Source organism: Mauremys mutica, chromosome 2 (assembly GCF_020497125.1).
Source record: "Mauremys mutica isolate MM-2020 ecotype Southern chromosome 2, ASM2049712v1, whole genome shotgun sequence".
Classification (NCBI taxonomy): Eukaryota; Metazoa; Chordata; order Testudines; family Geoemydidae; genus Mauremys; species Mauremys mutica.
This window is the reverse complement of record NC_059073.1, coordinates 126040306-126063755: the sequence shown is the minus strand read 5'-3', so window position 1 is coordinate 126063755 and position 23450 is coordinate 126040306. Positions and strand designations below refer to the sequence as shown.

Here is a 23450-nt window from a genome sequence, read left to right as displayed (position 1 = left end):
ATAATAGGCATCACAGAAACCTGGTGGACTGAGAGCAATCAATGGGACACAATCATTCCGGGGTACAAAATATATCGGAAGGACAGAACAGGTTGTACGGGGGGGGGGGGGAGGGGAGTGGCACTGTATGTGAAAGGAAATGTAGATTCAAATGAAGTAAAAATCTTAAGCGAATCCACAGGTTTCATAGAGTCTCTATGGATAGAAATTTCATGCTCTAGTAAAAATATAACAGTAGGGATCTATTATCGACCACCTGATCAGGACAGTAATAGTGATGATGAAATGCTAAGGGAAATTAGAGAGGCTATCAAAATTAAGAACCCAATAATAGTGGGGGATTTCAATTATCCCCATATTGACTGGGAACATTTCACTTCAGGACGAAATGCAGAGATAAAATTTCTCTATACTTTAAATGACTGCTTCATGGAGCAGCTGGTATGGGAACCCATAACAGGAGAGGCAACTCTAGATTTAATCCTGAGTGGAGCGCAGGAGCTGGTCCAAGAGGTAACTATAGCAGGACCGCTTGGAAATAGTGACCATAATATAATAACATTTAACATCCCTGTGGTGGGAAGAACATCTCCACAGCCCAACACTGTGGCATTTAATTTCAAAAGGGGGAACTATACAAAAATGAGGGGGTTAGTTAAACAGAAATTAAAAGGTACAGTGACTAAAGTGAAATCCCTGCAAGCTACATGGGCGCTTTTTAAAGACACCATAATAGAGGCCCAACTTCAATGTATACCCCAAATTAAGAAACACAGTAAAAGAACTGAAAAGGAGCCACCGTGGCTTAACAACCATGTAAAAGAAGCAGTCAGAGATAAAAAGACTTCCTTTAAAAAGTGGAAGTCAAATCCTAGTGAGGCAAATAGAAAGGAGCATAAACACTGCCAAATTAAGTGCAAGAGTGTAATAAGAAAAGCCAAAGAGGAGTTTGAAGAACGGCTAGCCAAAAACTCCAAAGGTAATAACAAAATGTTTTTTAAGTACATCAGAAGCAGGAAGCCTGCTAAACAACCAGTGGGGCCCCTTGACGATCGAGATACAAAAGGAGCGCTTAAAGACGATAAAGTCATTGCGGAGAAATTAAATGGATTCTTTGCTTCAGTCTTCACGGCTGAGGATGGTAGGGAGATTCTCAAACCTGAGCTGGCTTTTGTAGGTGACAAATCTGAGAAACTGTCACAGATTGAAGTGTCACTAGAGGAGGTTTTGGAATTAATTGATAAACTCAACATTAACAAGTCACCGGGACCAGATGGCATTCACCCAAGAGTTCTGAAAGAACTCAAATGTGAAGTTGCGGAACTATTAACTAAGGTTTGTAACCTGTCCTTTAAATCGGCTTCGGTACCCAATGACTGGAAGTTAGCTAATGTAATGCCAATATTTAAAAAGGGCTCCAGAGGTGATCCTGGCAATTACAGATCAGTAAGTCTAACGTCGGTACCAGGCAAATTAGTCAAAACAATAGTTAAGAATAAAATTGTCAGACACATAGAAAAACATAAACTGTTGAGCAATAGTCAACATGGTTTCTGTAAAGGGAAATCATGTCTTATTAATCTATTAGAGTTCTTTGAAGGGGTCAACAAACATGTGGACAAGGGGGATCCAGTGGACATAGTGTACTTAGATTTCCAGAAAGCCTTTGACAAGGTCCCTCACCAAAGGCTCTTACGTAAATTAAGCTGTCATGGGATAAAAGGGAAGGTCCTTTCATGGATTGAGAACTGGTTAAAAGACAGAGAACAAAGGGTAGGAATTAATGGTAAATTCTAACAATAGAAAGGGGTAACTAGTGGTGTTCCCCAAGGGTCAGTCCTAGGACCAATCCTATTCAATTTATTCATAAATGATCTGGAGAAAGGGGTAAACAGTGAGGTGGCAAAGTTTGCAGATGATACTAAACTACTCAAGACAGTTAAGACCAAAGCAGATTGTGAAGAACTTCAAAAAGATCTCACAAAACTAAGTGATTGGGCAACAAAATGGCAAATGAAATTTAATATGGATAGATGTAAATGTAATGCACATTGGAAAAAATAACCCCAACTATACGTACAATATGATGGGGGCTAATTTAGCTACAACGAGTCAGGAAAAAGATCTTGGAGTCATCGTGGATAGTTCTCTGAAGATGTCCATGCAGTGTGCAGAGGCGGTCATAAAAGCAAACAAGATGTTAGGAATCATTAAAAAGGGGATAGAGAATAAGACTCAGAATATATTATTGCTCTTATATAAATCCATGGTACACCCACATCTTGAATACTGTGTACAGATGTGGTCTCCTCACCTCAAAAAAGATATTCTAGCACTAGAAAAGGTTCAGAAAAGGGCAACTAAAATGATTAGGGGTTTGGAGAGGGTCCCATATGAGGAAAGATTAAAGAGGCTAGGACTCTTCAGCTTGGAAAAGAGGAGACTAAGGGGGAATATGATAGCGGTATATAAAATCATGAGTGATGTTGAGAAAGTGGATAAGGAAAAGTTATTTACTTATTCCCATAATACAAGAACTAGGGGTCACCAAATGAAATTAATAGGCAGCAGGTTTAAAACAAATAAAAGGAAGTTCTTCTTCATGCAGCGCACAGTCAACTTGTGGAACTCCTTACCTGAGGAGGTTGTGAAGGCTAGGACTATAACAGTGTTTAAAAGAGAACTGGATAAATTCATGGTGGTTAAATCCATAAATGGCTATTAGCGAGGATGGGTAAAGAATGGTGTCCCTAGCCTCTGTTCGTCAGAGGATGGAGATGGATGGCAAGAGAGAGATCACTTGATCATTGCCTGTTAGGTTCACTCCCTCTGGGGCACCTGGCATTGGCCAATGTCGGTAGACAGATACTGGGCTAGATGGACCTTTGGTCTGACCCGGTACGGCCGTTCTTATGTTCTTATGTTATGTTCTTATGACGGAGGGTCTCTCCCAAGCTGCCTTCTGGGGAGCTGCCAGGTAATTTTCAGGGTGAGGTAAGTAGGACCCTTTGGATGCAAGCATTTTTTGTTTGTTTTCAACTTAGAACTTCCCATCAAACCTTGGCTGGTGCAGTGCCAACTTCTGTGAGCGGACCCTTACTGGTGCAAACAGCACTGTATTCAGCAAATGCCACAGTCACATAATCTATGTCATCCTCAGTAGCGCTGGTTAAATATTTTAAACATTTTAACTCTTTTTTTCATAAAAATTGGGTTTTCAACAAAATGAAAATTTGTGGGTGCTGTAGTTTGATTGCCTCATGTCCTCATTTTCCTCTATGGGTCCCAGATGGATTAAGTACATCATGGAAAACAATCTCCCATCTCCAAAATAAGCTATCTATGAGCCCAATAGCCAGAGTTTATTAACTTGGGTATCTAAACATTAGGCTCTAAAAGCCACATTTAGATATCTAAATAAAAATGGCCCACTCTTCAGAAGTGGTGAGCATCCACAAATCCCACTGAAGTCAATGGGAGCTGTTCACAAACAAGCTTTAATTTCTGAGTGTGTGCTCTACCTTTCATCATTGAGTAAGAGTGCACTATTATTAGGAAGTTTACTGTACTGTTTGTCTGTTGCAAACCAGAAACAAGTTGTGAGAATGTTTATGGATTATTGGCAAGAATTCTTGTATTTCCTACACTTAATATTAAATGGGAGACTTGCAGTTCCTGCATACACCCCAAAATATCCCTCCCAGAACCTTTCACAAATAAAAGCAGCAAAGAGTCCTGTGGCACCTTATAGACTAACAGACGTATTGGAGCATGAGCTTTCGTGGGTGAATACCCACTTCGTTGGATGCATCCACAAAATTCACCCACGAAAACTCATGCTCCAATACGTCTGTTAGTCTATAAAGTGCCACAGGACTCTTTGCTGCTTTTACAGATCCAGACTAACACGGCTACCCCTCTGATACTTTTCACAAATAAGTGATATGTTTCTCTTACAACAATGTATTACTTGATGATCTTTGTTCTTTGTGTCTTTAATATTCTGGCTCAAAAGGGGGCAATGATATTATAACAGATTTACGGTGTCAGTAACAAATCTAAGTTTTAAAAAGGCTTTTTAAAACAAGTCTGTTCTTAAGATGGTTCACATTAGAGCTCTGGAAAATGTTTGCACCAGGCAATGAGGGCCTGCAAAATTCACCCAGTTTCAGATTTCATTACAAATTTGAAACTCGGATCACTTTAGTTGAAAAGTAAAAGAGTATTTCTGGCACACTTGGACTGACTGGTAGCTTCACTCCCAAGCCAAGCAAGCTCTGCAGTTTTGCATGTAAGTGGACCACTTTGGGCTAGAGTTTTCTGGTTAGTTTGCAACCATAACTTGAAGTGAAATTTGTTATTGTTTGGAAGGTAGGAAAGTATAACCATACGGAACACACCGAAAATGTTTTGATGGTGCTTGGTGATGGTATCTATCTTAGATACTTATACAGCTCTGATTACCTGAGGGCCTAGCAATCTTTAAGGTATTTATCCTCATAATACCCCATGAAGTATGGATTATCATCATCCAGCTATTATGGGGAGACTTAGGGCACATCTATACTGGCAAAGTTACAGCGCCAGCAGTTACAGCACCACTCAGAGCGCACAGAAGGGAAACTGTTGTTGTGTGATCACACTGACAGCTGCCTGCGCAATAGCGTGTTCACACTTGTGGCACTTGCAGTGGTATTTGGAGCGGTGCACTCTGGGCAGCTATCCCACAGAGCATATCTTCCTCTTCTGCCACTAAGAGTTGTGGGAGGATGGGGAGAGGGGACTGAAGGGCATCCTGGGTCCTGTCCCAATGCCCCGTGATGCAAGCAATCACTGTGCTTCCATCTGCATTTGGCACCATCTTTCAGCGGTTTCTATACTGCATGCCCTGCCTCTTTCAGGCTGCAGGAATGGATCTCAAACTGCTCACCAGTATGCTGCTTGCTCTGACCAACACGTCACGAGCGGTAGTGGAGTTGTTCCTTAAACTACAAAGGCAAGAGGAGTGTGACATTGATCTCACCACACGTAGTAGCTATGACACAAGATTACTTGTGGCATTCACGGAGGTGCTGACCATAGTGGAATGCTGCTTTTGGGCTCGGGAAACAAGCACTGAGTGGTGGGATCACATAGTCATGCACATCTGGGATGACGGGCAGTGGCTGCAGAACTTTTACTTCTGTGCTGCTGCCTTCAGAGCTGGGCCCTTGGTCAGCAGCTGCCACTCTCCGGCTGCCCATCTCTGAAGGCAGAAGCTCAGAAGTAAGGGTGGTATGGTATGGTATTGCCACTTTTACTTCAGCACTGCTGCTGGCGGGGCACTGCCTTCAGATCTGGGCACCTGGCAGAGAGTGGCAGCTGTTGGCCGGCCACCCAGATCTGATGGCAGCCCAGAAGTAAGGGTGGCAATACTTTGACCCCCCTAAAATAACCTTGCAATCTCCCCTTCGAATCCCTTTTGGATCAGGACCCTCAGTTTGAAAAACACTGATCACCCCCGTGAAATCTGTATAGTATAGGGTAAAAGCGCACAAAAGACCAGATTTCATGGGACAACACCAAATTTCACGGTCTGTGCCATGTTTTTCATGGCCATGAATTTGGTAGGGTACTGTACATTAATATCCACAATTGCCTGGGCAATCCACCATGGCAATGACAAGAGAGTCACATGTAGAATCATGAGACATAGTAGATCGGATCTGCTCTGGGATGGACAACTCCAGTGTTTTTCATTTTAAAAGAAGTGTTTTATTTTATTATTTGAACAGCCTGCCTGCAACTGTTCAGTTAGTGGTCTCAACATAGGCTCCACCTACCAGGAGTTGAGTCTCAGTTTCCAATAAGCAGAAAGTCAGGGGAAGAGACTTTGGCTCTGCAGCCTGAGCATGCATCAACTCTTCTCTCTCTGCATCAAATCTGTTGTAATTTTTGAAGCCTCCGAACTTGGAGACCCACTTACCTCCATCACCTGATGATAGAGTCCCTCTGCTGCAGGACTCATTGTGGTACAAATCTCTACTAGCATGCAGAGTTATACCCTACAAAAACCATCCCCCATTCCCAATTAAGCAGGAAGCTTGTTCTCAGAGAAGTTCTATCCTGGCAAGAAGAGAAAGTGGCTAGCCAGAGAGAAAACTAAGGAGAGACACACCATAGTTTCACAAGCCTATGGGTAAGTAAAATGGGGTGGGGCTTGACTAGATTAATGCAAGATTTAAACCCTCAATTATGTCAGATTAAAGGCTTTTCAAAGCACCAAGAGCACTTTCAAATAAGATTAATAGTAAGTCCTGTCTGTCTCTGCTCCGTTTTAAAAGAGAAACTCATGCTCTAAGCTTTTGAGTTGAAGATAAAGAAAACCACAAGGAGGAAGTGCAAATGGTTGGTGAGAAGGGTCACATCTGAGTAACAGGTTAGTATTTTCAGGTGAAAATTAAAAAAAAAAGAAAAAGATTCCATCTTCAATGGTAGCTCTAATACTGGACCGCACACACATTGCTTCTGTTTCTCTTCCCCCACACACAGCAAAATCAATGAGAGCGTTGCATAAATCCACGAGAGCAAGGAATTGATCCCGCAAGTTCCTGTGCACCCTTGATTCCTATTGAAGTCAATGGAAGCTAGGGGTACTTAGCACCTTTCAAGATTGGTCCCCAGATACACAAAGTAGTTGAAAATGTTAAAGGGAAATTTTGGTAGGCATGCAAACTACTTTAATTATATTAGAGGTTTTTAAGGAAGCCTTGAAAAAGGTGTTTATTGCTTTATAAACAAACTGGTGCTAGCCACTTAAAAAAAGATAGCAAGAAAAAAATCATACCTCCCCTCCCATTTAGTTTAACTAGTAGGAACGCCCAGAAACTCTGAGCAATACATTGAAAGAATATAAACACTAGATAAATCTGTATCTGTGACAAATCAGTTCAGCTGCCCACAGGCTTGATGAACACAAGCTTTTGTTTTGTTTTGTTTTGTTTGCAAAATTGTACTTTTTATTACTCAGGGCCTTTTCCTGTGCTGTGCTGTTCTTCAGAGAAGCATAGACATGGATTTCAGGACAGGTCCTAACAAGACAAGTAAGTTCAAAGATTACATTAAATAATCTCTTCACTGAAAGACTTTGTATGAAATTATATATATATACATTAAAAAATCAGAATAAAGTTTGTTTATGTAACCAATTTTAAAAAGTGAGACAGTCTTTGATATGACTTTAACTATACACAGGGATATGGAACTATTGCTGCATAGCCTGCCCTGGGAAAGAATACAAATATGGGTCTGTTTCATACCCCTTAGAGGTCAATGTTAAGACTCCAGCTGACTTCAGTGAGTTAGAATCATGCCTTTAATTGTCTGATTTACAGCTGATTTATAACTGTCTGACATCTGTGATATAATGAAATGACGAGGAAGAAGAGAATGTAGAAGAGGGCTGATTACATTTTGGTGATAGAGTTTTATATATAACTTGTTCATGCCAAAAAAGGGGGAGAAGGGGCAAGCTGGTAACTAGCAGTGTCTTTGTGTCTGAAGAAAGGGTAGTAAAAATGAGAGGTGTTTCTTGGAAAGCTATTACATGCTTGGTATGTTGAGGCAAAACAGTGTAAAACCAAACAATTTCCACCATTCTTTCCCAAATTAGTGTTAAGTTCATTAGGATGTTAAACTTCACTGCTTATAGAAGAGAACAAATCAGCATTAAGTCTCTGCTTATACTCTGCATCTTTGCTTTCTCTCCTGACATTCATTCTCTTTAGTTGTCTAGCTGTTAATCATATTTAAAAGAAAAAAATCAGGTGTGTTTCTGAAGATAATGCCCTACAGCAGCCTATTTCACACTAATGATCACATTCAAAATATGTACTGAGAAAATATCCGGTAAATTCAAAGTCAAAGTTGCAGCAACTGATTCTGGTGTTATTTACACCAGTTCAAATTGGAGCAAAGAATCCTGTGGCACTTTATAGACTAACAGACATTTTGCAGCATGAGCTTTCGTGGGTGAATACCCATTTCGTCGGATGCAAGACAGTTCAAATTGGGAGTAGCTTCTGTGAACTCAGGGTAATTACATTGGTATAAAATGGGTATAAGAAGAAAGCTATCTTCTCAAAATACATATAAAGTATATAAAGCTTAATCCTCTATTACCAAAACAAAAACACAGTCCTTTCCCCAATATTGGTATAAACAATGGAGAGATATTTGGTTAAACACAGAAAAGCAAATGGATCAGACTTTTGAACTGCTTTGCTTTGACTTGTATCAAGAGGACAGTCATAGTTTAAAGCTAATGGAATCCCATTCATATTTTCTTATTCATTAGAGAGAACAGCTGAGTCCTGTGAAGGATTTAGTAACAGAACACAGTGGCCTTTTATCATTCTACATTAGTATAAACAGAAAAACAAGAGGGTGTTATATTATTCAATTGAGTTAAAATGAAGATTTGATTTTAGCTGTGTTGAAACAGTTATTCAGACTGAAAATACACATTTTCTCATTATGTCTAATATTTGCTGTTTGAACATTGCAAATTCTGCAATTATTAGAGTCCTGGTATCACCTAAAATATTGTACATATATGAATTATCAAGGGAATACTATAGATATTGAAGTTATATAATTGCTAATACTTATTTTAGTTTAACTAGAACAGTTGGTGCATTTCCATCATAAGTAAAATTGGCACATTGTTAGACACCCACTGAAAAAGATGTTATCTTTGTAGTTACTTAGCAAGACAAAGTGGGTGAGGTAATATCTTTCATTGGAACAGCTTCTGTTGGTGAGAGAGACAGGCTTTTGAGATTATACATTAGACATCATAAGGCATTGGTAGTAACGGAGTAAGGAATACAATACTGGGCACAACCTTAATAGAGGCCTCATCCCAGCCTTCAGTTTTGCAGGTGCTTTTTGAACTCTTAAATTGTTAGCTGTTTACCTGGTACTATCTAATTTTAGGCACAATTAGACATGTGGCTGTTATTTGTGCCTGCAAAACAGCACTGCAAAATTAAAAGCTGTTGTTCAAATATCAAGTCTTATAACTGTATTTGATGCAAGTAAATTTCTTTGTTTAATTACGAAACATGGAATTAAAATAGTAACGAGAGTCTGCTTATGAACTGAAGCATTTGTCGAAGGAAGTTAAATGTTTGTTAAATGTTTAAAAAAAAGTAGGTCAATAGGTAGAGGCCACATTTTGATCATTTCTCACGTTGATTAGCACATTATCCCACAAGCCATCCCATTGTATCAAAGTCGGCCCCAAAAGATAAGCAGCCAAGGTGATTTGGAAGGAAGAGTAAAGCTACTAGGGCCCCTACTGGGCTGATGATGACTGACTAGACACTCCTTGAGTGGACCTTGGAGTGGGGATACAGGTGCAGTTACCCTGAAACTGTGACTCTGGCAACTGTCACAGACTGAATACCGGACTAGTGGATGGACTGTCATCTGATCAGGTCTGGAAATTCCTATATTGCAAATAATCATTTAAAGCCATTTTCTTTTTTCAATCTGGTGGCATTTTCCCAGATGAACGGATCCATCATGAACCTTCCCAGCTGAGAGAGAAACATATCTCTAGCTTTCAGGGAGAAAGTGAAGAGAAGGAAAAGGACACTAACTCTGAGATCCTCGTGGCTAATTTTTCAAATATCTATGCATCGGGTAAGTGTGACATAAAAAAACCAAAACAACAGAACAACCAACCCTTTCTATAATTGTTCCTTTTGTTGTCAATAAATTCTAGCTGGTATTTCTCTTGGGAAGATTCCCTGTTTCTAAACAGCCTGTTGTGGAGATGTGTCATGGTTCAGCTTGATGACTTCATTTTATATGACCAATGGGGAAAGGTGGAGGACAATGAAGATGAAGTGACCTCTTTTCTCTGTTCCCAATCTCTCCCTCTCTACTCCTCATTCTCTCTAATCTTCATAAATCTGGTAACAAATCTCCTAAATAAAGCCAGCAGGCAAAACTGGTAATAGAAGTCCCCCCACATATTTTCCCACCCTCCATAGATTGATAGGCCAAGAACCAGCAGTTCCCCCCCCCCCCCCCCGCACACACACACTAGGTTTGCCAACTTTCTAATCGCACAAAACTGAACACCGTAGCCCTGCTCCATCCCTGAGGCCCACCCCACCCCTTCCCCTAGGTCCTGCCCCCCACTCACTCCCCTTCCCTTGGTGGCTCACTCTCCCCCACCCTCACTCACTTTCGCAGGGCTGGGGCATGGGGTTGGGGTGCAGGAGAGGTTAGGGCTCTAACTAGGGATACACACTCTGGGGTGGGGCCAGAAATGAGGGGTTCAGAGTGTGGGAGGGGTGTCCAGACTGGGGCAGGGAGTTGGGGTGCAGGAAGGGGTGAGGGCTCCAGGTGGAGCTGGGGATAAGAGGTTTGGAGTGCAGGAAGTGGGGCTCCAGCCTGGGGGGGTGGAGCCAAGGGATTCAGAGTAGTGGGAGGGGGCTGCGGGTTGAGGCAGGGGGTTGAGGGTGTGGATTCTGGAGTAGGGCTGGAGATGAGGGGTTTGGGGTGCAGGAGGTGGGTCCAGGCTGAGGGTGGGGCTGAGGCATTCAGAGTGCAAGAAGGGGCTGCATGTTGAGGCAGGGGGTTGGGGTGCAGGAGGGGGTATGGGCTCTGGGCTGGGGATGCAGGTTCTGGGGTGGGGCTGGGGATGAGGGGTTTGTGGTGCAGGAGGGGGTTTGGGGGGACTCAGGGCTGGGGCAGCGGGTTGGGGCTTTGTGTTGGGGCGTGGATTTACCTCAGGCGGCTCCTGGTCAGCGGCACAGTGGGGCTAAGGCAGGCTCCCTGCCTATTCTGATTCTGTGCTGGGCCCTGGAAGTGACCAGCAGGTCTGGCTCCTAGGCGGGGGGGACAGGATGCTCCGCGCACTGCTCTCGCCTGCAGGTACCACCCCCGACCCCAGCTCCCATTCATTGTGGTTCCCGGCCAATGGAAGTACAGAGCCGGTGCTTGGGCTGGGGGCAGCGCATGATGCCAGGACTGGTAGGGACTAGCCTCCTTTAGACCCGCAGCACTGCCGACTGGACTTGTAACAGCCCAATTGGTGGTGCTGACCAGAGCCGCCAGGGTCACTTTTCGACCGGGTGTTCCGGTCGAAAACTAGATGCCTGGCAACCCTACCACACACATATATGCACCCTGAGGCGGAACCAAGGGTTCCTGTAGCCCGTACCCATAGATCAGAGGAGGGGTAGCTAAGCCATTAGGATTTTTGCCTATGCTCAGTGAAGACCTAGGAGTTTCTCTCTTTCTACTTTGCAGGCCACTGAGTACAAGGGAATGGGTTCAAGGGGTATTTTCATCATGGTGGTGAGGCAGAGACTCAAGGATTTATGGATGATCTTGCCCCTCCTTTCTAGGGGGAAGAGCCATGAGGGAAATGTTGATCCTATCAATTGCATTGTCACTAGTAGACTGAGAGGGAGCTGTGGTCTTTTGGATCTGTGAATCAAACTGAAAATAGTAGCATAGTAAATCTCCTTTCTGTACCAGCAGGAAATTATCCCTGCCCTTCTAGCCTCTTCCATTCTGAATTGGCCCTTGAACACCCTGTTAGAGAGTTGGGTCACTGAGCAAAATGTCTATTTTCCCACTATCTGCATCTATGTTCTGAGTTCCGCACATGAAAGTTGCTGTAGAAGTGCAACATATCGTGAATGCTACAAAAGGGTTAACGTGCTAAGCCCTTACATGATAATAGTAGGGATAAGCAATATGGTAATGGGGACTGTGCCTTTAAGGGCTGCGCTTCCTAGAAAAAGAGTCTGGGCGGGACGCTGCAGAAGTTCATGTTATTGTTGTTATGCACAGTCAGTTGGAATTGGTCACCGAATAGAGCAGATCTTTTCCAAGCACCTTATGCACTTAAGCCCACATCCTCAAAGAAATTTAGGAGCTTAACTCCCATTGATTTTTCCAGTGCAGTGAGGATTCAGTTCCTCAAAATGAACAGTTAAGGCTTCCATAATTTCAGTGGCAATTAGGCTCTTAAATACCTTGGAGGATCTGGGTCTGAATGCTCACTGAAAACCACAATGTGTTACAACGATGGAAGCAACTAGAGTAAACTTCTGAGCATGTTCAGTGGAAACTGGATATTCCCAGAAGCCTGTGCAGGGTGAGATTGAACAGAGCATTTGTGAAGTCAATAAAAGCAGTATGCCTTGTCTCCAACCAACCTGACTCCTGAGTACTTGTTAACATTACACTGATGTTCCCTTGATTTCTTCCTAGACTTGTTGCCTACTAGGAATGGTGAGGAATTAACAGACCAGTTCCTGCTTGAAGTGGTAGAAATTCTCCTGAATTACATTAAAAAAGCCTATGATGGGAAGAGTAAAGTTCTGGACTTTCATCACCCACATCAGCTTCTGGAAGGCTTGGAAGGGTTCAGCTTGGAGCTGCATGATCAGCCAGAGCCTTTGGAACAGATACTTGTTGACTGTAGGGATACCTTAAAATATGGAGTTAAAACAGGTAACATAGTGTCCCCCACAGCAAAAATGTATCTCTCATATCTTCACAGTCACATATATCATTGTTTAGAGATCTGACATTTCTCCATACTGGAATCAATTTGTCCAGGACTCTTAGTTTTGCCAGATTCATATAACTCCTTAAATATTTTTTCCTTGTCCTGTATTTCCAGTGGGTGGTGTGCATGTTGTTCTGCTCTCAACTTGTTTTGATACAGTAAGAAACAAGGGAGTGAGAAGTCACTTCCTCAAGAGAACCAGTTAACACTTTCATGAATTATTCACTAATGTAATTCTTTATTTAAATAATTTAATGTAATTATTCATTAAAGAGGGTTATGTACAGGAACTGACAACATTTTAGATAGGGCTGACTATTTTGGTTTGTTTTTCTGTTCTCTTTCCCCTTTGCAATGCATGACACTAGGGAGGTTTCTAAAATATTTAGACAATTTTTCCAACTGTGTATATTTATTTTTAACACCTTTTTAGATGTGAATTGACTTGGCATGTACAGAGGTTTAAGGGATAGCACGTTGGGTTCAAAAATATCATTAGATTTAGAGACAGTTGGTTCAGAATAGTAAAAGGGTTTTGATCACAAATGGAAAAATGCTCTAAAGCACATAAATCTTATTAACCTAGATGCTTTTGAAAATGTTACCCGCATTCCAATATAAGGGACCCGTTGTCTTGAATGATTTGAATTCTGGTTAGTAGAAAGTAAGCTACTTTGTTGGAAAATGTAGTTTATTTAATTTGCTCAATAACAACTTGAATGTCCTAGGTTTTACTTAGAATCATAGAATATCAGGGTTGGAATGGACCTCAGTAGATCATCTAGTCCAACCCCCTGCTCAAAGCAGAACCAATCCCCAGACAGATTTTTACCCCTGTTCCCTAAATGGCCCCTTCAAGGATTGAGCTCATAACCGTGGGTTTAGGAAACCAATGCTCAAGCCACTGAGCTATCCCTCCCCCACTTCATACCTCTTTTTAAGGAAGGCTTCTTTCCCCAACATTAGCATAAAGCAACACTTATTCTCCTTACTGATTTCACTGTCCTTATCAACACAAGTTAACTGGGGACTGAGCTGAAGAACAATGTATTTCTATCTCTTACACAGATTCTGGTTTATTTTTATTTCATTTTAGGACATCCTCGCTACTTCAACCAACTCTCCAGTGGCCTTGACATTGTTGGACTAGCTGGCGAATGGCTGTCAGCTACTGCAAATACAAACATGTATGTACTGTAAATCCCAGTCTTTGGTTACAAGTTAAATACTAACAAAAGCCAGCCACGTTTTTCTACTTTTCTGGAATGCAAAGTACCTATCTGAAAACAAGCAAGCACCGACTTCCCATTTTTTAAACAAATGTGTGAATGCTTGCATAAATAGTGTTGGCTAGGTAGCAGGAATCTGTGCACCACAGACAACTGAGGTAGATAAACCATGTTGTACAGCAAAGTGACAATGGGTGTTAAGGAGCCTGCACTGGATGTAAACTCACTGGTTGTTTTCAAGCAGAACATACTTCAGACAGCAGTCTTAAAACTAGCAGCCAATTATTTTAACTTAAGAGCAGCTAATAATGATCCAGGCTTATTTTGGGGCAAAATGTACACAAATGTACTGAGTAGAGGGAATAACACGGTTCAGGGCCGGTGCAAGGAAGTTTCGCGTCGTAGGCGAAACTTCCACCTTGCGCCCCCCTAGCCCTGCAGCTGCTCCCCGCCCCCCCTCCGCCCTGAGGCACCCCGCTCCCCACATCAGCTCCCCCCCTCCGCGGCAGCTCCCCACCCCCTGGCCCAGGGAGCCGCGCAGTACCTCCCCACCCCAGCTCACCTCTGCTCCATGTCCTCCCCGAGCACGCCACCCCGCTCTAATTCTCCTCCCAGACTTGCGGTGCCAAACAGCTGATTGGCACCGCAAGCCTGGGAGGCGGGAGAAGTAAAGCAGTGACTGCGCGCTGGAACCCCCGGGCTGCCGGCGGCGCGCTGACCCAGAGGAACCCCTGGGCTGCCGGTGGCGGCTCAGACTCCCTCTCCCTCCCAGTGCAGCGGCCACTGAAACACTTTAAAAATTTTGGGGGGGCATCACTTTTTGGCACCCCCCAAATCTTGGCACCCTAGGCAACCGCCTAGTTGGCCTAAATGGTAGCATCGGCCCTGACAGGGTTCACTTGCAAAACACATCAGCACCAAACAATGGGAACTCAAAATCACTAACATCCCTGTTAATATTACAGGACTAGATTCAGTCCCAAGTTACATCCACGTGACCAAGGGTGTAAGGCCCCTGCTGCTGGAAAATTCCTGGAAAGGGGCTGCAGGACACAGACTGCACACATCCCATGCTCCAATAGGGAGCTCATAGCTGACCAATAGAGCCCCAAAATGACTGCTGAGGAGAGAACATGGGTAGGTCAACCAAAGGATTAACTGATTCTCTGCCACAGCCTATCAGAGGGGTTCCCAGGAAATCCCAACCGCAACTTAAAGCTGATTGATTCTATTATAATTAAACATAAAATATAACAAAATTTCAGAGCTGTCAGATTCTCACTAGAAGAATTTCTGAAATAAAACACAAAGAAATTAAGTATATGCAAAATGTTCAGCATAACCATAACACAGCAAAATCTTTGTGAAACTTGTAGGACTGAATGGCCAAAATGAACATTTTGGCACATGCTGCCATATTTTCAAAGGAACCTCAAACCAGACTTCTGGATTGGCATGTGCAATTCTGCACCCTCAAATACTTTTGATACGCCCAAGAAATCTTAGTGAACACAAAACCTTAAATTGGCACATGTATAATTGGTAATTAGATGCTCAACTCCCTGATTTATAAATGCAAATACAAGGATTGTGCATGCTAAATGTTGGGAGTGGAAAAACTGCATGGACAAAACTTTTAGTGCATCAAGTTGCAGCTGCAAACTAAGAAGCGTTTTTTGGAATATTTGATCCATATACTTTCAAGACTTTCATGTTGGAGATTTGGCCACATGTTTTCCAGTAAAATAAGACTTTGTAACAATTATACTGAACTTTTAAAACTCTAATTTGTTTTATTTTTGTTGATAGCATTTAATAATCCTAGTAAGAATTTTGTAGATTACTCTCCAAGGATTAAGGGCGGGTGTTTGAGATAAGGAAAGGCAGAGAGAGAGAAAGAGAGAGTGAGAGACTTGGCTAAGAAAGTGAATTCGAGAACTGGATGTTTCCTGGAAAGGAAAAAGGATCTAGTGGAGTTGACTGAAATATATTTTCCACAATGAATTTTGAAAAATTCTATCCCCTGCTCTCACAAATTTTCTGTAGATGGAGGAAGTTTAGTTTTTTTCAACAAAAAATCATTTCCCTCAAATAAAAATCTGTTAAAAAAACTATTTTGGTTTAAAAAACACACCCGTTTTCAGCATATTAAAAAAAATCAGTTTCTATTTCTTTTTACAAAAATTTGGATCAAAATGAAAATTAATTTAATTTGAATAATCATTTTTCATGTAAAAAAAGTTTTGACAAAAAAGTTTTGTTCAGCTCTGGGACCTAGTGGACAATTTTTGAGAATGGGAAGTGGAAGCAGAGGCCTTGAGGGGATTATTGAAGATGCATTATCTGTGGAGAATATGTGGAGTAGACTGTGTGGTCTTGGTAGGCAGGAGAAGTTGAAAAGTACTAGGTTTAAACCATAAAGTGCATGTATTTACTGAAAAGACATCACAAAACCAAAGGGGGAGCACCTCATAGAGACCAACCGTAGGGAGGTTAGAAAGGAAGACTGGAGGTGGTAGAGTTAGCCAATGTACCTTCTATGTGCCTAAAACCAAGTATCTTACATCCATAATATCCCGTCATACATTCTATGGGATGCAGCTCATTGCAGTTTATAATGTAATGGGGGAAAATAATAAAACTTTTCTTTTCTGAAAGGACAACATCATTAAAGAGACTGGAACAGAAACTAGTGTCCACAGAGATGAACAATGCTGCACCTAAACAGCTTTCAGCCACACTGTATTTCTGTCCCTATTTCCCAATTAAAATGTCCTAGCAGATTTTTACTATCCACAAAAACATTGGAACACATCTCTTTGGAGACATTCCAGAAAAACATGCATTGTATAACCCCGTAGGAAAGATTAGCTGGAGAAAGTGTGCAGCACGTCAGTGTACAGTAACATCTTAACCCTTTGCAGCTTACAGATATATTAATTCACATAGCGTGAATGGGGATGATAATGCTTACCCATCTTTGGAAAGTACTTTCAGAACTACTTAGGAAAAACACTATGGACACAATCCAGTAAAACACTCACCTATGATACAGTTACCTACGTGAGTAGCCCAACGGGAAGGGTACTAGGTATGTTGTTCAAATACCTGCTTAAGTGTTTTGCTGGATCAGGGCCTAGACAAGCACTAATGTATTATTAACTGGCTTGTCACTTTGACAGTCTGGCATGCAAATGTAGTTTACATTTATTAGCCTAAATTTTTGTACTTCCATCAAACTTGTTCATGCCTGGAGCATTGCACATGTTAAAATAGTCATGCAGAACTCTGGCTGCAGGTTCAGTTTTGTTTGTGGGTTTTTTTGGACAATGTAAGCCCCAGATTTCTTTCAACCAACGTAAATTCCTGCTCTTATTTTCTATTACAACAAAGCTGTGGTGTTTATCGAGATGGAAACTGCATAAACAGCTGTGAGTAGTTTGGTAAAATTATCCTAGCTGGCTACTGCAGATTATAGTCTTTCACTTGGACATTTTGAACTAAATTTAAGAGCTGGTTTGGTATAGTTTTTTGGCTCAATCAAAATTGTTTCTGTTTTAACTGGAGGTCTAATAGGTCTATAGTGAATAGTGTAGCTACACCACCAGATTAGCTATAACCATGTTTTTTAACTAAATACAATTCTAAGAAAAAATAGAACATAAAAATATGTGTCTGAAGAGCAGCACAATTATAAGTAGTTTCAGTCAAAGGGAGAACAGGAAATAGCTACACCTTTAAGCTAGATGCTATGATACAGTCATAATGTCATGTTCTGATACAGTTACCTTCATTCACTAAGTGCCTAGTAAACATTCATATCTTTCCCTTTGTATTACAGAGCAGTATTAGCCACACAAAGCCAATGACTAATATGTCAGTCAGCAAATAGTACAGTGTTTGGGGTTTTTTTAGCTTGGTAGGTAATTCAGTTTTTCCAGGTAAAAATCACTGCATCACTCCTAAATTTAGTCAGTTATAGCTCTTTCTCCTTTCCTTTGTATTTTTAAGAGTCCATATAAATGCTCACATGAGTGACTAAAAAGTTCTTTTAAATTGGTTTGGAGTCATGTAGATATTGTGTATTAGGGTGAGAGTATGTGTGTAATAAGCGAACTTTGTGTCTCTCTCTAGTCCTTTGTCTACTCTTGTAACACTGGCTTCTTGTCTGTCTTCACACAATCTGGTCACTTTGGTTTGAGAGCCTTCTCCAACTCCATCCAGAAATACCTTCCTTTAGTTCTCCACCTCAGCAACTCCCCAGTATCTAATAGGGCCATGATTTGGCTCTACATCTATACATGGTTCTGTGGGAAACTTCTAAATGCTTTGCCTCACTTGGTGCCTAGGACGTCACATTAGAAAGCACATCTGAGATGTGCTGTAGCAATAAACAGACATTCACTGTCTCATGTTATAATTTCAAGCAAAATTCACTTGAGGAATGACCCTGAAATGTTGGACTATTTTAATCAGCTGAGCTGTGTTTTTTGGGCCATCCCAGTGCAAACAACAAATAAATCCAGTGAAGTCAATAGTTACACAGCTGTAAATGAGACAGAATCTAGAACACTATTTCTAGATTCAGTGGGCACAATTAAAGAGTCTATTTTCACCACCTCAGGTATCTACAATAACATTTTCACATTCTAAATGTATAGTCAGATAATGGATATTATATGGGATGAGAAAGAAGAAGGTAATGGGGAAGAAAAAATGGAAGGATGCCACTAGTCTAATCTCACCCCTTATATCATTCCTAAATCAAGTTGTCTTAATTCCTTTTGTGCCTCTTTTGTGTAATAGAAATACATTTCTGAAAACAGCCTGTTGCTATTTTTTTTAAAACATATTTTAGGTTTACATATGAAATAGCTCCAGTGTTCGTTGTCATGGAGGGGATCCTTCTCAAGAAAATGCGTGAAATGGTTGGATGGGGACAAACGGAAGCAGATGGTATATTTTCTCCTGGTAAGTAGACAGGAAATTACCTTTGCTATTAGCCTGATCTGACGCCCAAGCAAATCAGGGAGAGTCTTTCCATTAAGTTCACTCACTTTGGGATCAGGCTCTGTATGAAAACTGCATTAGGTTTGTTTTAGGGATGAGCAAAGTAGCTTAAGTAAAATAAAATAGGCAGCAACTTGAACCTTCCCTTTAATCTAAAAGCAAACTTGAATTGAACTTTTTTGCAGTTTGAAATAATATGGTTAAATTATTTAAAACATTATTTATAATTTCAAAATATTGTTAATAGCAATCATGTAAATAAAAAATGACAGGATAAAGAAAAGAAAGATACTGCAGTGAAAAGAATAAAAATCCACAAAGCTTCTCAGAATTCAATTTTACATCAAGCTAACTCTCAGAAAGCACCTTCTGATACAATGATACAATAAGAATAAAGACGTAAATGAACCTCTCAGAAATCAGAATTTGATAATTTTGAATCAAGCTCCTTCATTCTCTCTGTTTCTGTTAGGGACTGGGACATGGTGGGTTTGAGACTTGCAATCAAATTTGCCTGACAAGCACAAACCTTAAGAGGTCCATCAAACTGGGACTCCCAATGGCAAATCTTATCAAATCTGTGGAAGCCTGGAGAAGTGCACAAGGGATTAAATGGTGGGGAGAAAATTCTGTGGCCAAGATTTGACTGGTAATCTGTACATATATCCTGCAGTCAAAATGGGCAGTCAGCTGGTGAATTGCAAATTGTTGGGTCATTAAGGAATCAAAATTAAGCCAATGGAGGTATGCTAATTTATAACAGTTGAGAATCTGGCCCTCTGATGCAATGATGTAAAATTTAAATTCCCAGTAGGAATAAGCTATTCAAATCAAAATAGAAGTATTTGTTTCCCTTCCATGCTGTTAGGTGGGACCATATCAAACCTCTACAGTGTTCTAGTGGCTCGTTATAAGCGGTTTCCTGAGATTAAAACCAAAGGCATGGCAGCACTTCCACACATTGCACTGTTTGTTTCTGAACATGTAAGTACAGAATTATAGTAAATAGCTTGTTATAGCTGCTAGATTCAGTACTGAATCTTGAAAATTAGACTACTGAAATAAACGAGCTGAAAATGAAATGAAATACTTCTGGAGAAAGTTTGAGTGAGATTTTCAAAAGTGCCTACATGATTTAGGAGCACCTGTCCCATTGCGTGTCACTAGTGTTTGTTTTTATGTTCTAAGTCACACAGGCTCTTTTGAAAATCCATTTTTGTGACTTTAGGCACAGCCCTGACTAAGTGGTATGGTGTAAGCTGCACCAGGACTGGAAATCACTGGATATGTCTACACAGCAATTAGCCCCCCCAGTCCCCTCAGTTGGCTCATGTGTGGTGGGAGGGTCCCAGAGTTTGAGCTGCAGCCCGAGCCCAAATATCTACACTGCAATTAAAAAGCCCTTCAAGCCCTTGTCATTTGGTATGGGCCAGCTGGGGACATCTAATTGCAGTGTGGACATAGCCATTGTGACTCAGAAATGTATCTCTGAGTCACAGTTCCTCCTCTGTTATCCTCTAGCTTTAGAGGAAGGAATAGTAATTTCCTGCTGACCTGCACCAGCAGTAAGTTATCACACTCCCTGCACTGGCACTTTGGGGTCATGGAGCCACGGCCTTACCTATTCTAATCCACTGCTTTTGGTGTGAGGATGGGCAAGTAACTGGACAAACAGTACCAGTTCACTGCTATGTGCATACACAAGGTTCAGATTTCACACCCAGGCAGTATCTGGAAGAAGTTCACTCCTTCCTACTCCATTATGCAGGTGCATTATACAAGTCACATTCTGGCCCTTGGAATCCCCCACCCCCACCCTATGCATATAACTCAGTGAAACTTTCTAGGGGTCTGATGATTGATGTCAATGGAAATGTTTCCATGGACCTCAGTGGATCAGGCCTCAGGTGCCTACACTTCCCTGATTAGTCTGCAGACGTGCATACATACAATTTAAAAATAAGAGTTTGAATATTGTCATTGCACATGCAAAGTATGAAACTTCAACTAAATTCATATTTATACGATTGCTTATGGAACTGAGGCATAAAGTAAAAGCAGAATATTGATGTTGGTTACTCAGGTGTGGCTTTGTGTTATTTCACGATGGAGTGTTCCACAGTTGCAAAAGTTGTTCACTCTGCTAATGTGGAGGTACAGAGTGAAATCAGTAGAGCTTTCAGTGTTTTTTAAAATCTTTTATTTTTCTCATAAAAATAATCTGTTACATGGATGTTAACAGAGGACAGTCTAGATTATTTTTAAACCTTTATTTAATAATGCAGAAATATTATGCAAAAAATGGGACATGTGAAATTCCAAATGCTATTTATCATTGTAGTTGCATGTTGGTGCAGATTTGTGGTTCCTTTGTAATAGTAAACTTGAGGTCAGGCTGCAAAATAGTGCAAAAATAACCCACTATTTACCCTGTAATTAAATATATTTACCATGCAACCCATAACTTAAATAATCAATGATCACATAAGCACATGAATCTCCTACTGATTAACATAATTGCCATAAATCTAATAAATAATCTCAAGCATATTGTACACATTCCTAAAGTTTTTTGCTTTCTTTGTCTTACCGAGAATAGTTGCTTAGTCTAATGACACTAGCTAGGATTTAAAAATGTACAGACTATCAGTCATCAGGGCAAAGAATTATCTCCACATGGGATCAGGAAGTAAACTCCCTATACATCTTAGCACCGTATTGCACAATTAGGAGCATTATGGGAGGGGTAAGCCTCTTTCTGAAACAACTGGTTTTGACCACTGTTAGGCAGGATTTGATGGACTCTTGGTAGATTTCAACATGCCCATTATTATACTCTTATGTATTATCACAACACCTGAGCCATAACATACTTAATATTTCTCTAGGGCAGAAAAAATAATGGTGCCATCCATATATGGTATGTACTTTGTATACACACATGTATCTAACAAAACTCCCCTATAAACTTTTTCTTTTTTATGTTTTAAGAGCCATTATTCAGTAAAGAAAGCTGCAGCAGTCCTTGGAATTGGGACAGATAATGTAATTGCAGTAAAGTGTGATGAAAGGTAAGCCCCTTAATGTCTTCCAGTAAATGTTTTTTTTTTCTGAATTTAACCTTCTCTTGTGCCACTTGGTCTTGTGTCTATTTCTTAAGGTGAATTGTACTTTATAAAACGATCTTGAGCTACAGCTAAAGCAGAATTGATTAAATGCAAAACTATGGGTCACTTATGAATACAGAGTCAAATGTGTAAGTCCTTACTCAGTATTTACTCAGTCCCTATTTAGACAAAACTCTCACTGAAGTCAGTGGGAGTTGCGCCTGAGTAAGGATGGAGTAAAACTAAAGGACCAGTTCTACAAACGTTATTCCAGTAGTAATACTACTTGACTAGTTGTCAAGTAACGTACTATTTAACATGAGTAAAGGTGGCTGAACCTGTCTCTAAGTGAAGATTTCAGGATGTGGCCCACATATAGGGTTAGACTGAGGTTTTACTACTAACTCTATGTAAGGAGCAAGACATGCTGAGCCACCCCAAAAACCTTGCAGGGAAGGAAATTGGCCCTAGTGCTCCCTGTGGGGCAGAAGCTCTGAGCCCATGGGCAGAATTGGGGACATGGAGGGCATTGCGCCCCCCCCCCCCCAAACTGCAGCACAAGATCATGACACTCCTGGGGGAAGCTCCCTCACCGCCCCATCTGCTCTCCCCTCCCTGTGGCCAGATCGCAGGTGGAAGGTGGATGGTGCCATGGAGCAATTAGTAGCAGCAGCAGCAGTGTTCTCTCGACTCCTGCTGGTTCCCCAGGTTGAAGCTGCTCCTCAGCTCCCAGCCCCTTTGCTCCCGCAGAGGAAGCCGGTAAGAGCCCCCCGGGTGGGGAGACCCGGCTCCATGGCTGGCAGGGGAACAGGGATCGCAGGGGAGTTCTCCCAGCACACAGCCCCTAATACCCTCTCCCTGTACCCTGAGCTACCCCCTGCCTGCACACAGCCCCAGCTACCCCCTTTCCTGCATCCTGAGCTACCTCCCTGCCCACACACAGCCCCAGGTACCCCCCTCCCTGCACCCTGAGCTACTCCCCTGCCTGCACACAGCCCCAGGTACCCCCCTCCCTGCACCCTGAGCTATTTTTAAACTTTTTGAGCTAAGCCCCCCACCTCTGAGTTATAATTTTTGGTTGCACTCCTCCCACCCCCAACCAAGACAGGCTGGTAATAAAAGGAGATATACCAATCTCCTAGAACTGGAAGGGACCTTGAAAGGTCATTGAGTCCAGCCCCCTGCCTTCACTAGCAGGACCAATTTTTGCCCCAGATCCCTAAGTGGCCTCCTCAAGGATTGAACTCACAATGCTAGGTTTAGCAGGCCAATGCTCAAACCACTGAGCTATCCCTCCCCCCCGGCTGGGTGACCTGCTGAGGTGAGTCATGGGGTGGAGGTGGCACTCCCTCCCTGGACCTTGCCATGTGGAGTTGGCTTGAGCCCTACTGGCCTCTGCCCCCACAAAATAGAAGTCAAACAATGCCAAAGGCCACTGCCCCAAGGCCCCACTGCCCCCACTGGGCCCTGGAGTTTTTATAGTATGTCGAGGGGGGCCTCAGAGAGAAAAAGTTTGAGAATCCC

At 41.8% G+C, this 23450-nt stretch overlaps 1 protein-coding gene across 1 annotated transcript in view; it reads left to right on the top strand.

The window, feature by feature from the left end:
- The window catches only part of LOC123364485 (glutamate decarboxylase 1-like), a 125205-nt gene that overhangs the window by 81958 nt on the left and 19797 nt on the right, over positions 1–23450 (top strand). The window contains exons 3-9 of the mRNA XM_045006665.1: positions 7010–7082; positions 9553–9687; positions 12280–12522; positions 13677–13767; positions 18668–18780; positions 19688–19803; positions 21811–21890. Coding sequence (XP_044862600.1) covers positions 7052–7082; positions 9553–9687; positions 12280–12522; positions 13677–13767; positions 18668–18780; positions 19688–19803; positions 21811–21890 — 809 coding nt within the window. The 5' untranslated portion in view covers positions 7010–7051. The remainder of the gene's footprint in view (positions 1–7009; positions 7083–9552; positions 9688–12279; positions 12523–13676; positions 13768–18667; positions 18781–19687; positions 19804–21810; positions 21891–23450) is intronic.